Source organism: Scyliorhinus torazame, chromosome 7 (genome assembly GCF_047496885.1).
Source record: "Scyliorhinus torazame isolate Kashiwa2021f chromosome 7, sScyTor2.1, whole genome shotgun sequence".
Lineage (NCBI taxonomy): Eukaryota > Metazoa > Chordata > Chondrichthyes > Carcharhiniformes > Scyliorhinidae > Scyliorhinus > Scyliorhinus torazame.
Window position 1 is genome coordinate 99,204,324 of NC_092713.1, and position 16,346 is coordinate 99,220,669.

Consider the following 16,346-nt stretch of genomic DNA (forward strand, 5'->3'; position numbering starts at 1 on the left):
CTCCAGGTATCTCTCGATACACCCCCGCACTCTTGCACACACTCCCTCATCCGCCATCAGTCCCACATCTAATCGCCAGAGTGTTCTCTGCTCCCTGTCCTCTCCTACTTCCAGGTCCACCCAATGTGGGGCATGATCCGAAACCGCTATGGCTGAGTATTCAGCTTCTTCCACCCTAGAGATCAACGACCTTCCTAGAACAAAAAAATCTATCCGGGAGTACACTTTATGGACGTGGGAGAAGAAGGAATACTCCCTAGCCCTGGGTCTAAGATATCGCCATGGATCCACTCCCCCCATTTGGTCCATAAACCCCTTAAGTACCTTGGCCGCTGCCGGCCCTCTTCCAGTCCTTGAGCTGGATCTATCTAGCCCCGGGTCCAGCACCGTATTGAAGTCCCCTCCTAAAATCAAATTTCCTGCCTCCAGGTCCGGAATACGCCCCAGCATCCGTCTCATGAACCCCGCATCGTCCCAATTTGGGGCATACACATTAACCAACACGACCTCCATTCCCTCCAGCCTACCACTCACCATTACATATCTACCCCCACTATCTGCTACGATGTTCTTTGCTTCAAATGCTACCCGTTTCCCCACCAAAATGGCCACCCCTCTGTTCTTTGCGTCCAGTCCTGAGTGGAACACCTGTCCCACCCATCCTTTCCTTAGCCTAACTTGGTCCGCCACCTTTAGGTGCGTCTCTTGGAGCATAACCACGTCTGCCCTTAGTCCTTTCAAATGCGCGAGCGCTCGGGCCCTTTTTATCGGCCCATTCAGGCCTCTCACGTTCCACGTGATCAGCCTCACTGGGGGGCTACCTGCCCCCCTCCCGTGTCGACTAGCCATTACCTTCTCTAGGCCAGTCCCATATCCCGCCTCCGCGCTCCCGCTCGCTCCCCCAGCGTTGCATTCCGCCCCGACCACCTTCTCTTTAGCCATTTCCTTTTGGATTTCCGCAGCAGCAACCCAGCTGTCCCCCCCCCCCCCCCCCCCCCGCTAGATCCCTATCTAGCTTGATTGCTCCCCCCATATCACTTCCGTAAGTCAGCTGACTTCAACTGACCCCGGCTACTCCTGCTCGCTCCTCGGCCCCCCCGGTGTGAGGGAACTCCCATCCGCCTTGCGCCTGTTTTCCCGCCTTATTCTTTCTGGCGCGGGAACATCCCTTTACCTGTCCCGCCTCTTATGGCGCAGCTCCCTTTCCCCTCCCCCTCTCCTTCCCCATTCTCTGGCTATGTCCCGCCTCTCCCCCCTCACCGGCGCCCACATTTCCCCAGTGAACCCCCCCTTCCCTGTTTACTTCTCGCTTAACTTTCACCATCCCATTAACAAAAACAATAATAACAACAATAACAGTTCCCTGCAGCATCAGTCCCTCAGTTCTGGTCCAGTTTCTCTTCATTGATGAAGGACCATGCTTCCTCCGCCGTCTCGAAATAATATTGTCTCTCCTGATGCGTGACCCATAGTCTTGCCGGCTGCAGCATCCCAAACTTCACCTTCCTTTTGTGCAAAACCTCTTTGGCTCGGTTGAAGCTCGCCCTCCTTCTCGCCACCTCCGCACTCCAATGCTGGTAGATCCTTACCACCGCATTCTCCCATCTGCTACTCCGCACCTTTTTGGCCCATCTCAGGACCTCTTCTCTGTCCTTAAGGCGGTAGAATCGCACGATTATCGCCCTTGGTGGTTCTCCCGCTTTTGGTCTTCTCGCCGGGATCCGATTTGCCCACTCCACCTCCATGGGGCCCGCAGGGGCGTCAGCACCCATCAGTGAGCTCAGCATCTTACTTGCGTACGCTCCACAGTCCACTCCTTCCACACCCTCCGGGAGACCTAGTATCCTAAGGTTCTTCCTCCGCGCTCCATTTTCAAGGGCCTCAATCCTGTCAGCACAGTTTTTATGAAGTGCCTCGTGCGTCTGAGTCTTGACCGCCAGGCCCAGGACCTCGTCCTCAATACCTGACACCTTCTGCTCCACCACGCGAAGTTCCGTCTCCTGGGTCTTTAAAGTCTCCTTAAGCCCAATTGCCTGTAACAACGGGGTCATTACCTCCTTCTTCAGCAGGTCCACGCACCGTCTCACCACCTCGTCCTGCTCAGGCCCCCATGTCACCTGTGGTTTCTCCGCCGCCATTTTGTTTCACTCCCTCTCTCTCTCTGATCTTCTGGCTGCAGATTCTTTGGGCTGCAGCCGCCGCCGCCGGTTTTTCCCTCCGTCTTTCGGGGGGGGGGGGGCTCCCTTCCCTCGCGCCTCGCACCGGGTTTTATGGCCGTCCAAGTCCCCATTGGGGCTCTTAAAAGAGCCCGAAGTTCCGTCGGAGCTGGAGCCGCCGAAACGTGCGGCTAGCTCATCCCTGCCGCAACCGGAAGTGCGTTCCGGTGTTAAATCAAGGTAATTACATAGGCACGAGGACAATTTTGCCCCGTGTAGACTGGGCATAAAGACTAAAAGGTAGGATAGTTGATGAACAGTGGCAGACATTTAAGGAGATATTAAATTCCTTCCAACTGAAATATATTCCAGAGAGGAAGAAAAATTGTAAGAGGGGGAAAATGCATCCATGCTGAGCGAGGAGGTTAAAAATAACAAAGGCAAAAACTAAGGCATACCATATTGCAAAGGTCAGTGGCAAGCTGGAAGATTAAGGAAATGCTTAAAGACGAACAGAGGGTTACTAAAAAAGTAATGAAAGGAGCAAATCTAAGTTATGAAAGAAATCTAGTGCAAATTATAGAAATGGATTGCAAGAGAGTCGATAAGTATATAAAAATGTATGGAGTAGATAAAGTCAATGTTGATCCCTTAGAGGACAAGACTGGGAAGTTAATAATAGGGAATACAGAAATGGCAGAAACACAATCAATATTTTACCTCAGTTTTCACGGTGGAAGACACTAGAACCGTCTCAATATTAACAAATAATGCAGAGGTTATTGAAAAAGAAGAACTTAAAACAATCACAATCACTAGGGAAAAAATACTGAGCAAGCTATTGGGATTAAAAGGCAGACAAATATATTGATGGAAGTTTATTGCTGAAGATGCAGTATTGGTGGAGGTTGTTACGGCCAAGTGGGGGGAGGAGTTGGAAGATGGGGTGTGGAGTGAGGCCCTGCAGAGGGTGAATGCCACGAGCTATGTGCGAGGCTTGGCTTAATACAGCATAAGGTAGCGCATAGGGCTCATTGACTAGATCCAGGACGAGTAGGTTTTTTGCAGGCGTGGAGGACAAGTGTGAGCGTTGTGGAAGGGGTTAGGCCAATCATGTGCACATGTTCTCGTCGTGTTCTAAGCTCATAAGGTTCTGGGTCTCCTTCTTCAGCACCATGTTGGCGATTCTGAAAATTGAACTGGTGCCCTGTCCTTTGGGAGCCATATTTAGGATGTCAGACTTGCTGGAGCTGCAGAGGGGAGCAGAGGGATGTCCTGGCTTTCGCTCAGAGGAGAGTGCTGATGGGATGGAGGTCAGCTTCTCCACCCAGTGCCTCAGTGTGGCTGGGGGATCTTATGGAGTTTCTAGGCCTTGAGAAAGTAAAGTACACAGAGAGGGGAGCAATTGAAGATAGCAGCCATTTATCTTCAAAGAGCTGATCACTGTCAGTTGCTGGGGGGTGCGGGTAGGGGGAAGGCGGGGTTGATTCTTTAGTTTTTTTTCTATGGGAGGGAGGGGTTTGTGTCAGGGGCACAGATAGGTGCTTCTGTGGACGTGAAAGAGACTCTAGGATGGTATGTTGCCTCCCTGGTGCCAGGGTCCATGATGTCTCCGAACGGGTAGAGGGCATCCTGAAGGGGGAAGGCAAACAGGCAGAGGTCGTTGTACATATTGGTACTAACGACATAGGCAGGAAGGGGCATGAGGTCCTGCAGCAGGAGTTCAGGGAGCTAGGCAGAAAGTTAAAAGACAGGACCTCTAGGATTGTAATCTCGGGATTACTCCCTGTGCCACGTGCCAGTGAGGCTAGAAATAGGAAGATAGAGCAGCTAAACACATGGCTAAACAGCTGGTGTAGGAGGGATGGTTTCCATTATCTGGACCACTGGGAGCTCTTCCGGGGCAGGTGTGACCTATATAAGAACGGGTTGCACCTAAACTGAAGAGGCATAAATATCCTGGCCGCGAGGTTTGCTAGTGTCACACAGGAGGGTTTAAACTAGTATGGCAGGGGGGTGGGCACGGGAGCAATAGGTCAGAAGGTGAGAGCATTGAGGGAGAACTAGGGAATAGGGACAGTATGGCTCTGAGGCAGAGCAGACAGGGTGAAGTTGCTGAACACAGCGGGTCTGGTGGCCTGAAGTGCATATGTTTTAATGCAAGAAGTATTACGGGTAAGGCAGATGAACATAGAGCTTGGATTAGTACTTGGAACTATGATGTTGTTGCCATTAGAGACCTGGTTGAGGGAAAGGCAGGATGGGCAGCTAAACGTTCCAGGATTTAGATGTTTCAGGCGGGATAGAGGGGGATGTAAAAGGGGTAGCGGAGTTGCACTACTGGTTAGGGAGGATATCACAGCTGTACTACGGGAGGACACCTCAGAGGGCAGTGAGGCTTTATGAGTAGAGATCAGGAATAAGAAGGGTGCAGTCACAATGTTGGGAGTTTACTACAGGCCTCCCAACAGCCAGCGGGAGATAGAGGAGCAGATAGGTAGACAGATTTTGGAACAGAGTAAAAACAACAGGGTTGTTGTGATGGGAGACTTCAACTTCCCCAATATTGACTGGGACTCACTTAGTGCCAGGGGCTTAGACGGGGCAAAGTTTGTAAGGAGCATCCAGGACGGCTTCTTAAAACAATATGTAGACAGTCCAACTAGGGAAGGGGCGGTACTGGAACTGGTATTGGGGAATGAGCCCGGCCAGCCGGTAGAAGTTTCAGTAGGGGAGCATTTCGGGAACAGTGACCACAATTCAGTAAGTTTTAAAGTGCTGGTGGACAAGGATAAGAGCGGGCCTCGGGTGAATGTGTTAAATTGGGAGAAGGCTAATTATAACAATATTAGGCAGGAACTGAAGAACCTAGATTGGGGGCGGATGTTTGAGGGTAAATCAACATCTGACATGTGGGAGGCTTTCAAATGTCAGTTGAAAGGAATTCAGGACCGGCATGTTCCTGTGAGGAAGAAGGATAAATACGGCAATTTTCGGGAACCTTGGATAACGAGAGATATTGTAGGCCTCGTCAAAAAGAAAAAGGAGGCATTTGTCAGGGCTAAAAGGCTGGGAACAGACGAAGCCTGTGTGGAATATAAGGAAAGTAGGAAGGAACTTAAGCAAGGAGTCAGGAAAGCTAGAAGGGGCCATGAAAAGTCATTGGCAAATAGGGTTAAGGAAAATCCCAAGGTTTTTTACACGTACATAAAAAGCAAGAGGGTAGCCAGGGAAAGGGTTGGCCCACTGAAGGATAGGCAAGGGAATCTATGTGTGGAGCCAAAGGAAATGGTCGAGGTACTAAATAAATACTTTGCATCAGTATTCACCAAAGAGAAGGAATTGGTAGATGTTGAATCTGGAGAAGGGTGTGTAGATAGCCTGGGTCACATTGAGATCCAAAAAGACGAGGTGTTGGGCGTCTTGAAAAATATTAAGGTAGATAAGTCCCCAGGGCCTGATGGGATCTACCCCAGAATACTGAAGGAGGCTAGAGAGGAAATTGCTGAGGCCTTGACAGAAATCTTTGGATCCTCACTGTCTTCAGGTGATGTCCCAGAGGACTGGAAAATAGCCAATATTGTTCCTCTGTTTAAGAAGGGTAGCAAGGATAATCCAGGGAACTACTGGCCGGTGAGCCTTATGTCAGTGGTAGGGAAATTATTGGAGAGAATTCTTCGAGACAGAATCTACTCCCATTTGGAAGCAAATGGACGTATTAGTGAGAGGCAGCATGGTTTTGTGAAGGGGAGGTCGTGTCTCACTAACTTGATAGAGTTTTTCGAGGAGGTCACAAAGATGATTGATGCAGGTAGGGCAGTGGATGTTGTCTATATGGACTTCAGTAAGGCCTTTGACAAGGTCCCTCATGGTAGACTAGTACAAAAGGTGAAGTCACACGGGATCAGGGGTGAGCTGGCAAGGTGGATACAGAACTGGCTAGGTCATAGAAGGCAGAGAGTAGCAATGGAAGGATGCTTTTCTAATTGGAGGGCTGTGACTAGTGTGTTCCGCAGGGATCAGTGCTGGGACCTTTGCTGTTTGTAGTATATAGGAATGATTTGGAGGAAAATGTAACTGGTCTGATTAGTAAGTTTGCAGACGACACAAAGGTTGGTGGAATTGCAGATAGCGATGAGGACTGTCAGAGGATACAGCAGTATTTAGATTGTTTGGCGACTTGGGCGGAGAGATGGCAGATGGAGTTTAATCCGGACAAATGTGAGGTAATGCATTTTGGAAGGTCTAATGCAGGTAGGGAATATACAGTGAATGGTAGAACCCTCAAGAGTATTGAAAGTCAGAGAGATCTAGGTGTACAGGTCCACAGGTCACTGAAAGGGGCAACACAGGTGGGGAAGGTAGTCAAGAAGGCATACGGCATGCTTGCCTTCATTGTCCAGGGCATTGAGTATAAGAATTGGCAAGTCATGTTGCAGCTGTAGAGAGCCTTAGTTAGGCCACACTTGGAGTATAGTGTTCAATTCTGGTCGCCACACTACCAGAACGATGTGGAAGCTTTGGAGAGGGTGCAGAAGAGACTTACCAGAATGTTGCCTGGTATGGAGGGCATTAGCTATGAGGAGCGGTTGAATAAACTCGGTTTGTTCTCACTGGAACGACGGAGGTTGAGGGGCGGCCTAATAGAGGTCTACAAAATTATGAGGGGGATAGACAGAGTGAATAGTCAGAGGCGTTTCCCCAGGGTATAGGGGTCAATTACTAGGGGGCATAGGTTTAAGGTGCGAGGGGCAAGGTTTAGAGTAGATGTACGAGGCAAGTTTTTTTTTTTTTTTTTTTTTTTTTAACAGAGGGTAGTAGGGGCCTGGAACTCACTACCGGAGGAGGTGGTGGAAGCAGGGACGATAGTGACATTTAAGGGACATCTTGACAAATACATGAATAGGATGGGAATAGAGCGATACGGACCCAGGAAGTGTAGAAGATTGTAGTTTAGTCGGGCAGCATGGTCAGCACTGGCTTGGAGGGCTGAAGTGCCTGTTCCTGTCTGTGCTGTACTTTTTTTTGTTCTTTGTGATTGGGGTGTTATGTTGTTTTGGTGTTATGTATAAAATGGAAAACGTTTAAATAAAAATATATTTTGTAAAAGGCAGATAAGACCCCAGGGACTGATGGCCTAAATCCTAGGGTCTTAAAGGAAGTGGTAGCAGAGATAGTGGAGGCATTGGGCGGCACGGTAGCACAGTGGTTAGCAATGTTGCTTCACAGCACCTGGGTCCTAGGTTAGTTTCCCGGCTTGGGCCACTGTCTGTGCGGAGTCTGCACGTTCTCCCTGTGTCTGCGTGGGTTTCCTCCGGGTGCTCCGGTTTCCCCCCCCCACAAGTCCTGAAAGACATGCTTGTTGGGTGAATTGGACATTCTGAATTCTACCTCTTGTGTACCCGAACGGGCGCGGGAATGTGGCGACTAGGGCATTTTCACAGTAACTTCATTGCAGTGTTAATGTAAGCCTACTTGCAACAATAATAAAGATTATTATTAACATTCCAAAATTCCTTGGATTCTGGAAAGGTTCCAGTTAATTGAGAAAAGGCTAATATAACATCCTATTCAAACAAGAAAATATGTAGAGAATAGGAATCGATTACTAAGGAAGTAGTACAGGACATTTAGAAAGTCAAAATGGAATCCATCAGAATCAACATGGTTTTTGAAGGGTAAATCATGTTTGATTAGTTTGCTGGAGTTCTTCGGAAACGTAACAAAGTGGATAATGAAAGTCTTGTGGATAGAATCAGAGAATTCTATCCACCATAGAATTCCTACAGTGCAGTGCAGAAGGTGGCCATTCAGCCCATCAAGTATGACCCTCTGAAAGAGCACCCTACTAAGCCTTACTCCCCCACCCTATCTCCATAATCCCACCCTACACATCCCTGGACACTTCGGGGCAATTCAGCATGCCAATCGGCCTAATCTGCACATCTTTGGAATGTAGGACAAACAGGAACACCCGGAGGGAGCCCACGCAGTCATGGGGAAGAAAGTGCAAACTCCACACAGTCAGTGATCCAAGGCTGGGTTTGAACCCAGGTCCCTGGCTCGGTGAGGCAGCAGCGCTAACTACTATGTCACCGTGCCGCCCTATGATGTTGTGTATCTGGACTTAGAGAAGGGATTTGATAAGGTGCCACACAAAAGGTTAACTTGGAGGCATTATATTAGGTTGGATAGAGGAGTGGCTAACCAAAACAGCAGAGAGTCGGGATAAATTGGTCTTTTTCTGTTTGGCAAGTTGTAACTAATGGTGTGCCACAGGGTTTGGTTCTCAGCCCCAAATATATACCATCTATGTTAATAACTGAGATGCAGGAACAGAATGTACTACAGCCAAATTTGCAGTTGTCATTGAAAGCAAGTTGCAATGAGGAAATTAGAAATTTACAAATCAATACCGATAGGTTAGGTGAGTGGGCCAACGTTTGGCAGATGGAGCTTAATGTGGGTAAATATGAGGTTATCAGAGGAATAAAAATACAATTTATTACCTCACTGGAATGAAACTTCAAAATATTTAAGTGCAGAAGTTAATATGCAGGTAATAAGAAAGGCAAATTAAATTTTGGCATTCATTGCTAATGGAATAGAGTATAATAGTAGGGAAGTGCTGTTGCAACCATACAGGTCATTGGTGAGACCGTATCTGGAGTATTACACATAGTTTTGGTCCTCTTACTTGAGGAAGGATGTAAATGCATTAGAGGCGGTTCAGAAAAGGGTCACGAGATTGATTCCTGGGGTAAGGACTTGTCTCATTAAGTGGAGATGCCGGCACTGGACTGGGGTGGGCACAGTAAGAAGTCTCACAACACCAAGTCCAACAGGTTTATTTGAAAGTACAAGCTTTCGGATAACTACTCCTTCATCAGGTGAAGTGGAGGCAGGTTCACAATCACAACACATATAGAGAGAGAGGAGAGACACAATTGCAAGATAATTACAGATTGTAGCCCCTGATGATTGTAGCATTTAATGTACCGGATGTTCGACTGCTTGTTACATTTGTTCCTGCCTAGTAACAAGCGTGGGACCATAGGTCACCAGATTAGCCCAAGGGTGATGTGAACAGCACTTTGTGAATGGTTAGTTATAATCTGTCAGCCAGCAAGTGTCCAAGATGAGGAACAAAGACAAAAGGGACAGAACAGGGGCGGGATTCTCCGACCCCACGCCGGGTCGGAGCATCGCCGGGGGCTGGCGTGAATCCCGCCCCCCTCGTGTCCCGAAGTCTCCGCCACCAGAGATTCGACGGGGGCGGGAATCGCGGCGCGCCGGTCGGCGGGGGCGTGAATCGCACCGCGCCGGTCGGCGGGCCCACCCCCGTCAATTCGCCGGCCCGCGATGGGCCGAAGTCCCGCTGCTGGAATGTCTGTCCCGCCAGCGTGGATGAAACCACCTTTTGAACGGCGGGACAAGGTGGCGCGGGCAGGCTCCGAAAGGGTCCTGGGGCGCGGGGCGACCTGGCTCCGGGGGATGCCCCCATGGTGGCCTGGCCTGCGATCGGGGCCCACCGATCAGTGGGCGGGCCTGTGCCGTGGGGGCACTCTTTTTCTTCCGCCTTCGCCATGGTCTTCACTATGGCAGAGGCGGAAGAGACCCTCTCCCCAGCACATGCGCGGGGATGACGTCAGCAGCCGCTATCGCTCCCGCGCATGCGCCGACCCGCGTCGCCCGGCGAAGACCTTTCGGTCCCGGCTGGCGTGGCGCCAAAGGCCTTTCCCGCCAGCCGGTGGAGTGCAAACCACCCCGGCGTGGGCCTAGCCCCTCAAGGTGAGGGCTTGGCCCCTAAAGGTGCGGAGACCTCTGCACCTTTGTGGCGGCCGAACGCCGGAGTGGTTCCCGCCACTCCATCACGCCGGAACCCCCCCCACCCAGGGGAGAATCCCATCCCAAGTCTCTGTTAATAAAAAAGAAGCCAATAAATAGTCTCCAAGTTAGAGGAAGGGCTACATGGAGCATATTTTAAGTGAAGTGGACTCAAAAGAAGCCCTGAAGATCCAAGAAGGCAGACCCAAGAAGGCAGCAGAAGGTTGGTGGCTCTGTGGTGTGGGCTGTTAGGGAAGAATTACCTCTTTGGAGCAGTGGTGTTCTGTTTAGCGCAGCCAAAGAACTGAAATTGTGCTTGTGAGCTAGTGCCAGAGTGTACTTGGTAATCCAAGGTGATAAAATTTTGGAAGGTGTGATTGAAACTTTGAGGTGGGCTGTTATTGAAGCCTTCCAGTTTAAAAAAAAAATAATCTTTATTGTCACAAGTAGGCATACATTAATACTGCAATGAAGTTACTGTGAAAAGCCCCTAGTCGCTACATTCCGGCGCCTGTTCGGGTACACAGAGGGAGAATTCAGAATGTCCAAATTACCTAATAGCACATCTTTTGGGACAGTTGAAGCGACCTTTTGGACAGAATTCTGAGGGAAGACCGTTAAAGGTGAAAATTGGAAATCCTTGTGAGAGCGGCTAGGTTTCAATGAGATTGGTTGTCTCACAGTGCCACCAAAGTCAAGATGGGTTCTTGAGAAATCGATTAAATCTGTTTTGGTCACATTCTGTAGTGTGGGGTGTTCGACCACAGTTTGCTTGTTAATTCACATGTACCTCATATTACCCTGAATGCTACAATGATATTGTGATGATTTATCTTTCTGAACTTGTAAAGTTTATTTTTGTTTGTTCAAAATCTGTGAAATCTTGTGGCTTTATTGCACCTTGAATCATAAATTTTTGTCTACTTCAAACAAAATGTTATTGGCCCCTGGATCGCCCCCATAACCCTGGGTCTGGCCAAGTAACAGGACACCGTTAAAATCAAAGAAATCACTTTGGGATGCACATGGCTCCTCTCCAAGTCAGTGATCTGAGGAAATGGAGACTTAAAATGCTGCATTTCCAGTGGAGTAGCTAATTTGACCCCGTTAAGAACAGTTCACAATGCAAATCAAGAAATGCCCTGGTCTGGGTTGCTAACATTGCACAATATGCTTAAGCATGAAGCCATTAGAAGAGCTATTTGTTCTGCATAATAACCAGCTCTACCTCCTTCTCATACGAACATATTAGGAGCAGGAGTAGGCCTCACGGCCCCTCGATCCTGTTCCACCATTCAATAAGATCACGATTGATCTGATTGTAACTTAAACCCCACATTTCCTCCTACTCGTGATAACTTTTCACCCCTTGCTGATTTAGAATAGATGTGAACAATGCCGTAGAATTATTCAAAGACTCTGCTTCCACCGCCATTTGAGGCAAAGAGTTCCAAAGACTCAAGATCTTGTGAAAGAAAAATATTCTCCTAATTTGATGTTTCCCATGGTGGGGGTGTCCAGAACCAGGGGTCACAGTTTGAGAATACATGGTAGACCATTTGGGATAGGGATGAGGATAAATGTCTTCACCTAGAGAGTGGTGAGCTATCGAATTTGTCACCACAGAAAGTACTTGAGGCCAAAACATTGTGTGTTTTCAAGAAGCAGTTAGATATAGCACTTGGGACATGGGGATCAAAGGGTATTGGGGGAAGGGTGGCAGGATTAGGCTATTGAGTTGGATGATCAGCCATGATCATAATGAATGGCGGAGCAGGCTCAAAGGTCTGAATGGCCTCCTTTCGCTCCTATTTTCTATGTTTCTAATCTCTGTCTTAAATGGGTGACCCTTTCTTTTTAAACAGTGACCCCTAGTTCTAGATTCTCCAGCAAGAGGAAACATCCTCGCCACATCCATCCTTTCAAGACTCCTCAGGATTTTATATGTTTCTTTTAAAATCTAGCAGACACAAATCTAGCGTGTCCAAACTTTCCTCATAAAACAAACCTATCCATTTGAATTGCTTCCTATAAATTGCTTTCTATAAATAAGGAGGCCAATACTGTACACAGAACTCCAGATATGATCTCACCAATGCCCCGTATAACTGAAGCATAACCTCCCTACTTTTATATACAATTTCTCTTTCAATAAACAATAACATTCTATTTGCTTTCTTGATTACTTGCTGTACCTGCATATTAGCCTTTTGCGATTCAAGCATTAACACACCCAGATCCTTCTGCATTTTAGAGCTCCCCAATCTCTCACTATTTAGATAATATGCTTCTTTTTTATTCTTCTGTCAAGATGTACAATTTTATATTTTCCTACATTATACTCCATTTGCCAGGTCTTTACCCATTCACTTAACCTATCTACATAGCTTTGTAGCCTCCTTGTGTCCTCTTCATAACTTACTTTCCGGCCATCTTTGTGCCATCAGCAAATTTAGGAACCCTACTTTTGTCCCTTCATCCAAGTCATTTAAATGAATTGTAAAAAGTTGAGGTCAAGCACTGATCCCTGTGACACATCACTTGTTATATATTGCCAACCAGAAAATAACCCATTTATGCCTAATGTTTACTGTTGGCTAGCCAATCTTCTATCCTTGCTGATAAATTACCCCTACATCATGAGTTTTTACTTTCTGCAATATCCTTTGATTTAGTACCTCATCAAATTACCTCTGGAAATCTAAATTCAGTACATCCAATTGTTCCCCTTTATCCACAACACATGTTCAACATACTTATTCAAAGAATTCCAACAAGCTAGTTAAACATGATTTCCCACTCACAAAACCATTTTAAATCTGTTTAAGTATCTTGAATTTTGCTATTATTTTTATAATAATAGCTTCTAACATTTTCCCTATGATTGATGTTAAGCTAACTGGGTTAAACTTTCCTGCTATCCGTCACCCTCCCTTTTTAAATCAAGAAGTTGCATTCGCTATTTTCCAATCCAACAGGACCTTCCTGAAATTTTGAAAACTAAGACTAATACATCAACTATCTCATGAGGCATTTCTTTTAAGGCCCAAGGATGAAATCCATCAGGATCTGGGGACTTGTCAACCCGCCGTCCCACTTCCCTGGTGATTGTAACACTCTTTTCTCCCTTCCATTCCAGACTTACAGCTATTTCTGGGAGGTTACTTGTATCCTCTTTAGTAAAGTCAGATGCAAAATACCTGTTCAATTCATCTGTCAACTCCTTATTTTCCATTATTAATTTCCCAAGCTCAGTCTCTAGAGGATCAACATTCACTTTGTTAACTTTTCTTTTTTAAATATCTATAGAAATTCTTACCATTTGTCTTTATATTTCCAGCTAGCTTTCTCTTGTACTCAATTTGTCCCTCCTGATCAATCTTTTAGTCAATATTTGCTGTTTTTATATTCTGCCCAATCTTCTGACCTGCCACAATCTTTGCACAACTATAGACATTTCCTTTAAGTTCGATGCTAACTTTAATTTTTTTTTTTAAACGACTATGGATGATAGGCTCTCTCCTTGAATTTTTTTTTTGCGTTGAAATCTATTCTTTTGGCAAAATGCATTACCTGAGAATGTTTTGCCTGACGAGTTGAAATCTTGGAATATTTTCATAGTGTATAATGTCAGTGTGAAGTGGCGGCTCGGTTAGCAGGTACGGCCTAGTCAAGGATGGATGCATTAGAGTGTAACCTGAAACAGAAAGTAAAAGTAATTGAAGAGTTTAGTGGTAGTCTACCAGACTGTGAACACTATGTTTACAAATAAGAGTGTTCACAGCTGTTTCCAGTATTCACAAACAAAAGATGATTAATATCTGACAAACCAGCAACAGGTGAAATGAAGCGATGACAAGATAATCAAATTGACCCCGACTCCTTACTGCTGATTAAGTCTGGAACAACTTTTTAAAAATGAGCTCTTGTGCCCTGTCCATGTTACAAAGAGATCTGTAATCTGCTTGAACTCCTTGTGCTGTGGAATTTAGTCCTCTTGCTTTGTGACTGTAAAAACACAGAAATCTCTGCGCCCATGTAGGCAGATAACGTTGGCCAGTAATGCCAATACTAATTACAGGGATAATTACATCTCCCTTACCTTTATTATCTATTAAGAATGTGTAGGAGGCTGAAGAATCACGATAGTAAGTTACATCTTCCAAGATGTATGCCAAATTCACATCTACTCCCACAATTCCCAGCAGCATGTTTCCAAAGTAGCAGGGCTTGCTGACAGTCATTATCAATCCTGTGAAGATTAATCAGAAAAATATACGATTTATCACGTTGGACAAATATAAAATGATTAGGGGATGGGGTGAAGTGGTAGGATGTGGAAATGGCGAAGAGGAGGGTTTCTCTGAGAAGATAGTTATGTCTTCTGAATAGGCTCCATGATGATCAGCAGTCTTTCGGTGCCTTGCTGAAGTGGATATCAATGAGTCTAAATTGAATGTCAGCAACTCATTTGTTCATGGAGGATATCACAGCAAACCTTCATAATAACCTATATCAAGGCTGACATTTAAGTATAGCATAGAGGGAGTCCTGCACTGTTGGAAGTGCCACCTTTTACATGAGATAGCAAAATGAGATTTGGTGTGTGCTCTCAGGTAGACCCCATGGCACTAATTGAAGAAGAGCGGAGGAGTTTTCCTGATCTCTTGGCCTACATTTATCTTTCAACTAATACCGTAAAAATAGTTTATCTGGTGGCCATTGATCGGTCTCTGAGACTTTACTTTGCGCAAGCTGGTTGGTCTCTTTAGTTAATAAACTGTGACTGTACTTTTAAAAAGTGCACTTCATTGGCTGTGTATTGTGTGATAGCTTGATGTTTGAAAGGCTTTTTATAAATGCAATTTTACTTTCTTTTCCCATATCTAGTAGGGCTAAAAGGACTGTAATCATAAGTGTGAACTCGGAATAACATTCACTTTCCTTAAACAATTATTTGTTTATTAAAAATTAAAATTTAGAATACCCAATTCAATTCTTTTCCAATTAAGGGGCAATTTAGGGTGGCCAATTCACCTACCCTGCACATCATTTGGGTTGTGAGGGTGAGACCCACGCAGACACGGAGAGAATGTGCAAACTTCACATGGACAGTGACCCGGGATTGAACCCGGGTGCTCAGCGCCGTGAGGCAGCAGTGCTAACCAAAGTGCTAACGTGCCGCCCCCTTCCTTAAGCAATTATAGCATCTCCTGAGTTCAATAATTTAGAATTAGGCTGACACGCAAACTGGAAGTTTTCATTCTGCATGGCTCAGTACAATACTAACTGAGTGGTTCATTGGGACCACATTGGTTTTGAATGTTTCATCTGAAATTGGGTGGCAGTCTGTACCACTTTACTGGCATTGACAAAGAGCCTGTCTGCTCAAAGAGTGGTCTCTGTCCTTCCTGAGCTTGCCTCATCAGGCAGGCAAAGCGAAACAGAGAAGGAGAGAAAGCATCAATTTAATGAAAAGAAAAGAACAGCACTCACCATCACCCATTTCATCAGTGTACGGCAGACTAAACACAGCCTCATCTATCATTCGATTCGGCAGATTTGTGTAAAAGCGTCCTACAGTGGTTTCCAGGTTACTCAGCTGGTTCAAAACCATCATTGTCCCTTTTATAATAGGAAGTGATGTGCGATCTGGAACTCCGTATTTTGCCGAATTCTGTTCTGCCAGATCCCGAAGAAAGGCGAGCTCCTTCAAACCAGTTACACCCTCTAAAATAAGATTATTAACTAAAATTGTTACACCATTAAAATAACATGTGAGATTTTAATCTATTCTCTACATATTCTATGTGAAAACAAAATGGTAAGAAAATAATTACTTGAATAAACTCTCTCACTGTTATATTATTTCCTTTTTTTTGTGCAGATTCCAGGCATTGGGACACTCCGTAATTGTTTATCCATCCATCTCTCCCTCGATCCTAGGAAGCACCTATCCTCAACTCCTCACTAGCTCATTGTGGCATGCTTGCAATTAGGAATTCAATTTAGAGGGTTGCAACCTGTTTTTGCAGTTTGCAGCTCCATAAAATAAATATATTCTTTGCAGAAAATTGTTTGAATACAAAGTTCTGAAAACTCACAGCAGAATGTAAACTTGTTTTATTAAATATCTTTTTCAAATGGCCACACACTACATCTAAACTTGATCCATTTCCTGTAACCATGTGGCCTGATAATGTCCACAGCAATGTTCATCAGCATGAAGCACCAGTTCTCTAAGTAATTGAATTGAGCTCATCACTGGTAACTATTTTCTCCCGTGTTAATGCTCTGCAGCGAAACCGAGTGGCGTCTCCAGGGCGCAAGCCTGGTCAAAATTTATGGAGACTCGGGAATGTC

General features: G+C 45.9%; 1 protein-coding gene across 3 annotated transcripts in view; it reads right to left on the bottom strand.

Moving 5' to 3' along the window:
- cachd1 (cache domain containing 1) overlaps positions 1-16,346 on the bottom strand; it is a 262,478-nt gene that overhangs the window by 54,041 nt on the left and 192,091 nt on the right. For all 3 annotated transcript variants that reach the window (XR_011948199.1, XM_072511136.1, XM_072511134.1), the window contains exons 9-11: positions 15,480-15,713; positions 14,086-14,235; positions 13,557-13,680 (exon numbers count right to left, since the gene is read on the bottom strand). Coding sequence is in view for 2 of the 3 variants with exons in the window: in XM_072511136.1 (XP_072367237.1) it covers positions 13,557-13,680; positions 14,086-14,235; positions 15,480-15,713 (508 nt within the window). In the remaining variant the exon portion in view is untranslated. The remainder of the gene's footprint in view (positions 1-13,556; positions 13,681-14,085; positions 14,236-15,479; positions 15,714-16,346) is intronic.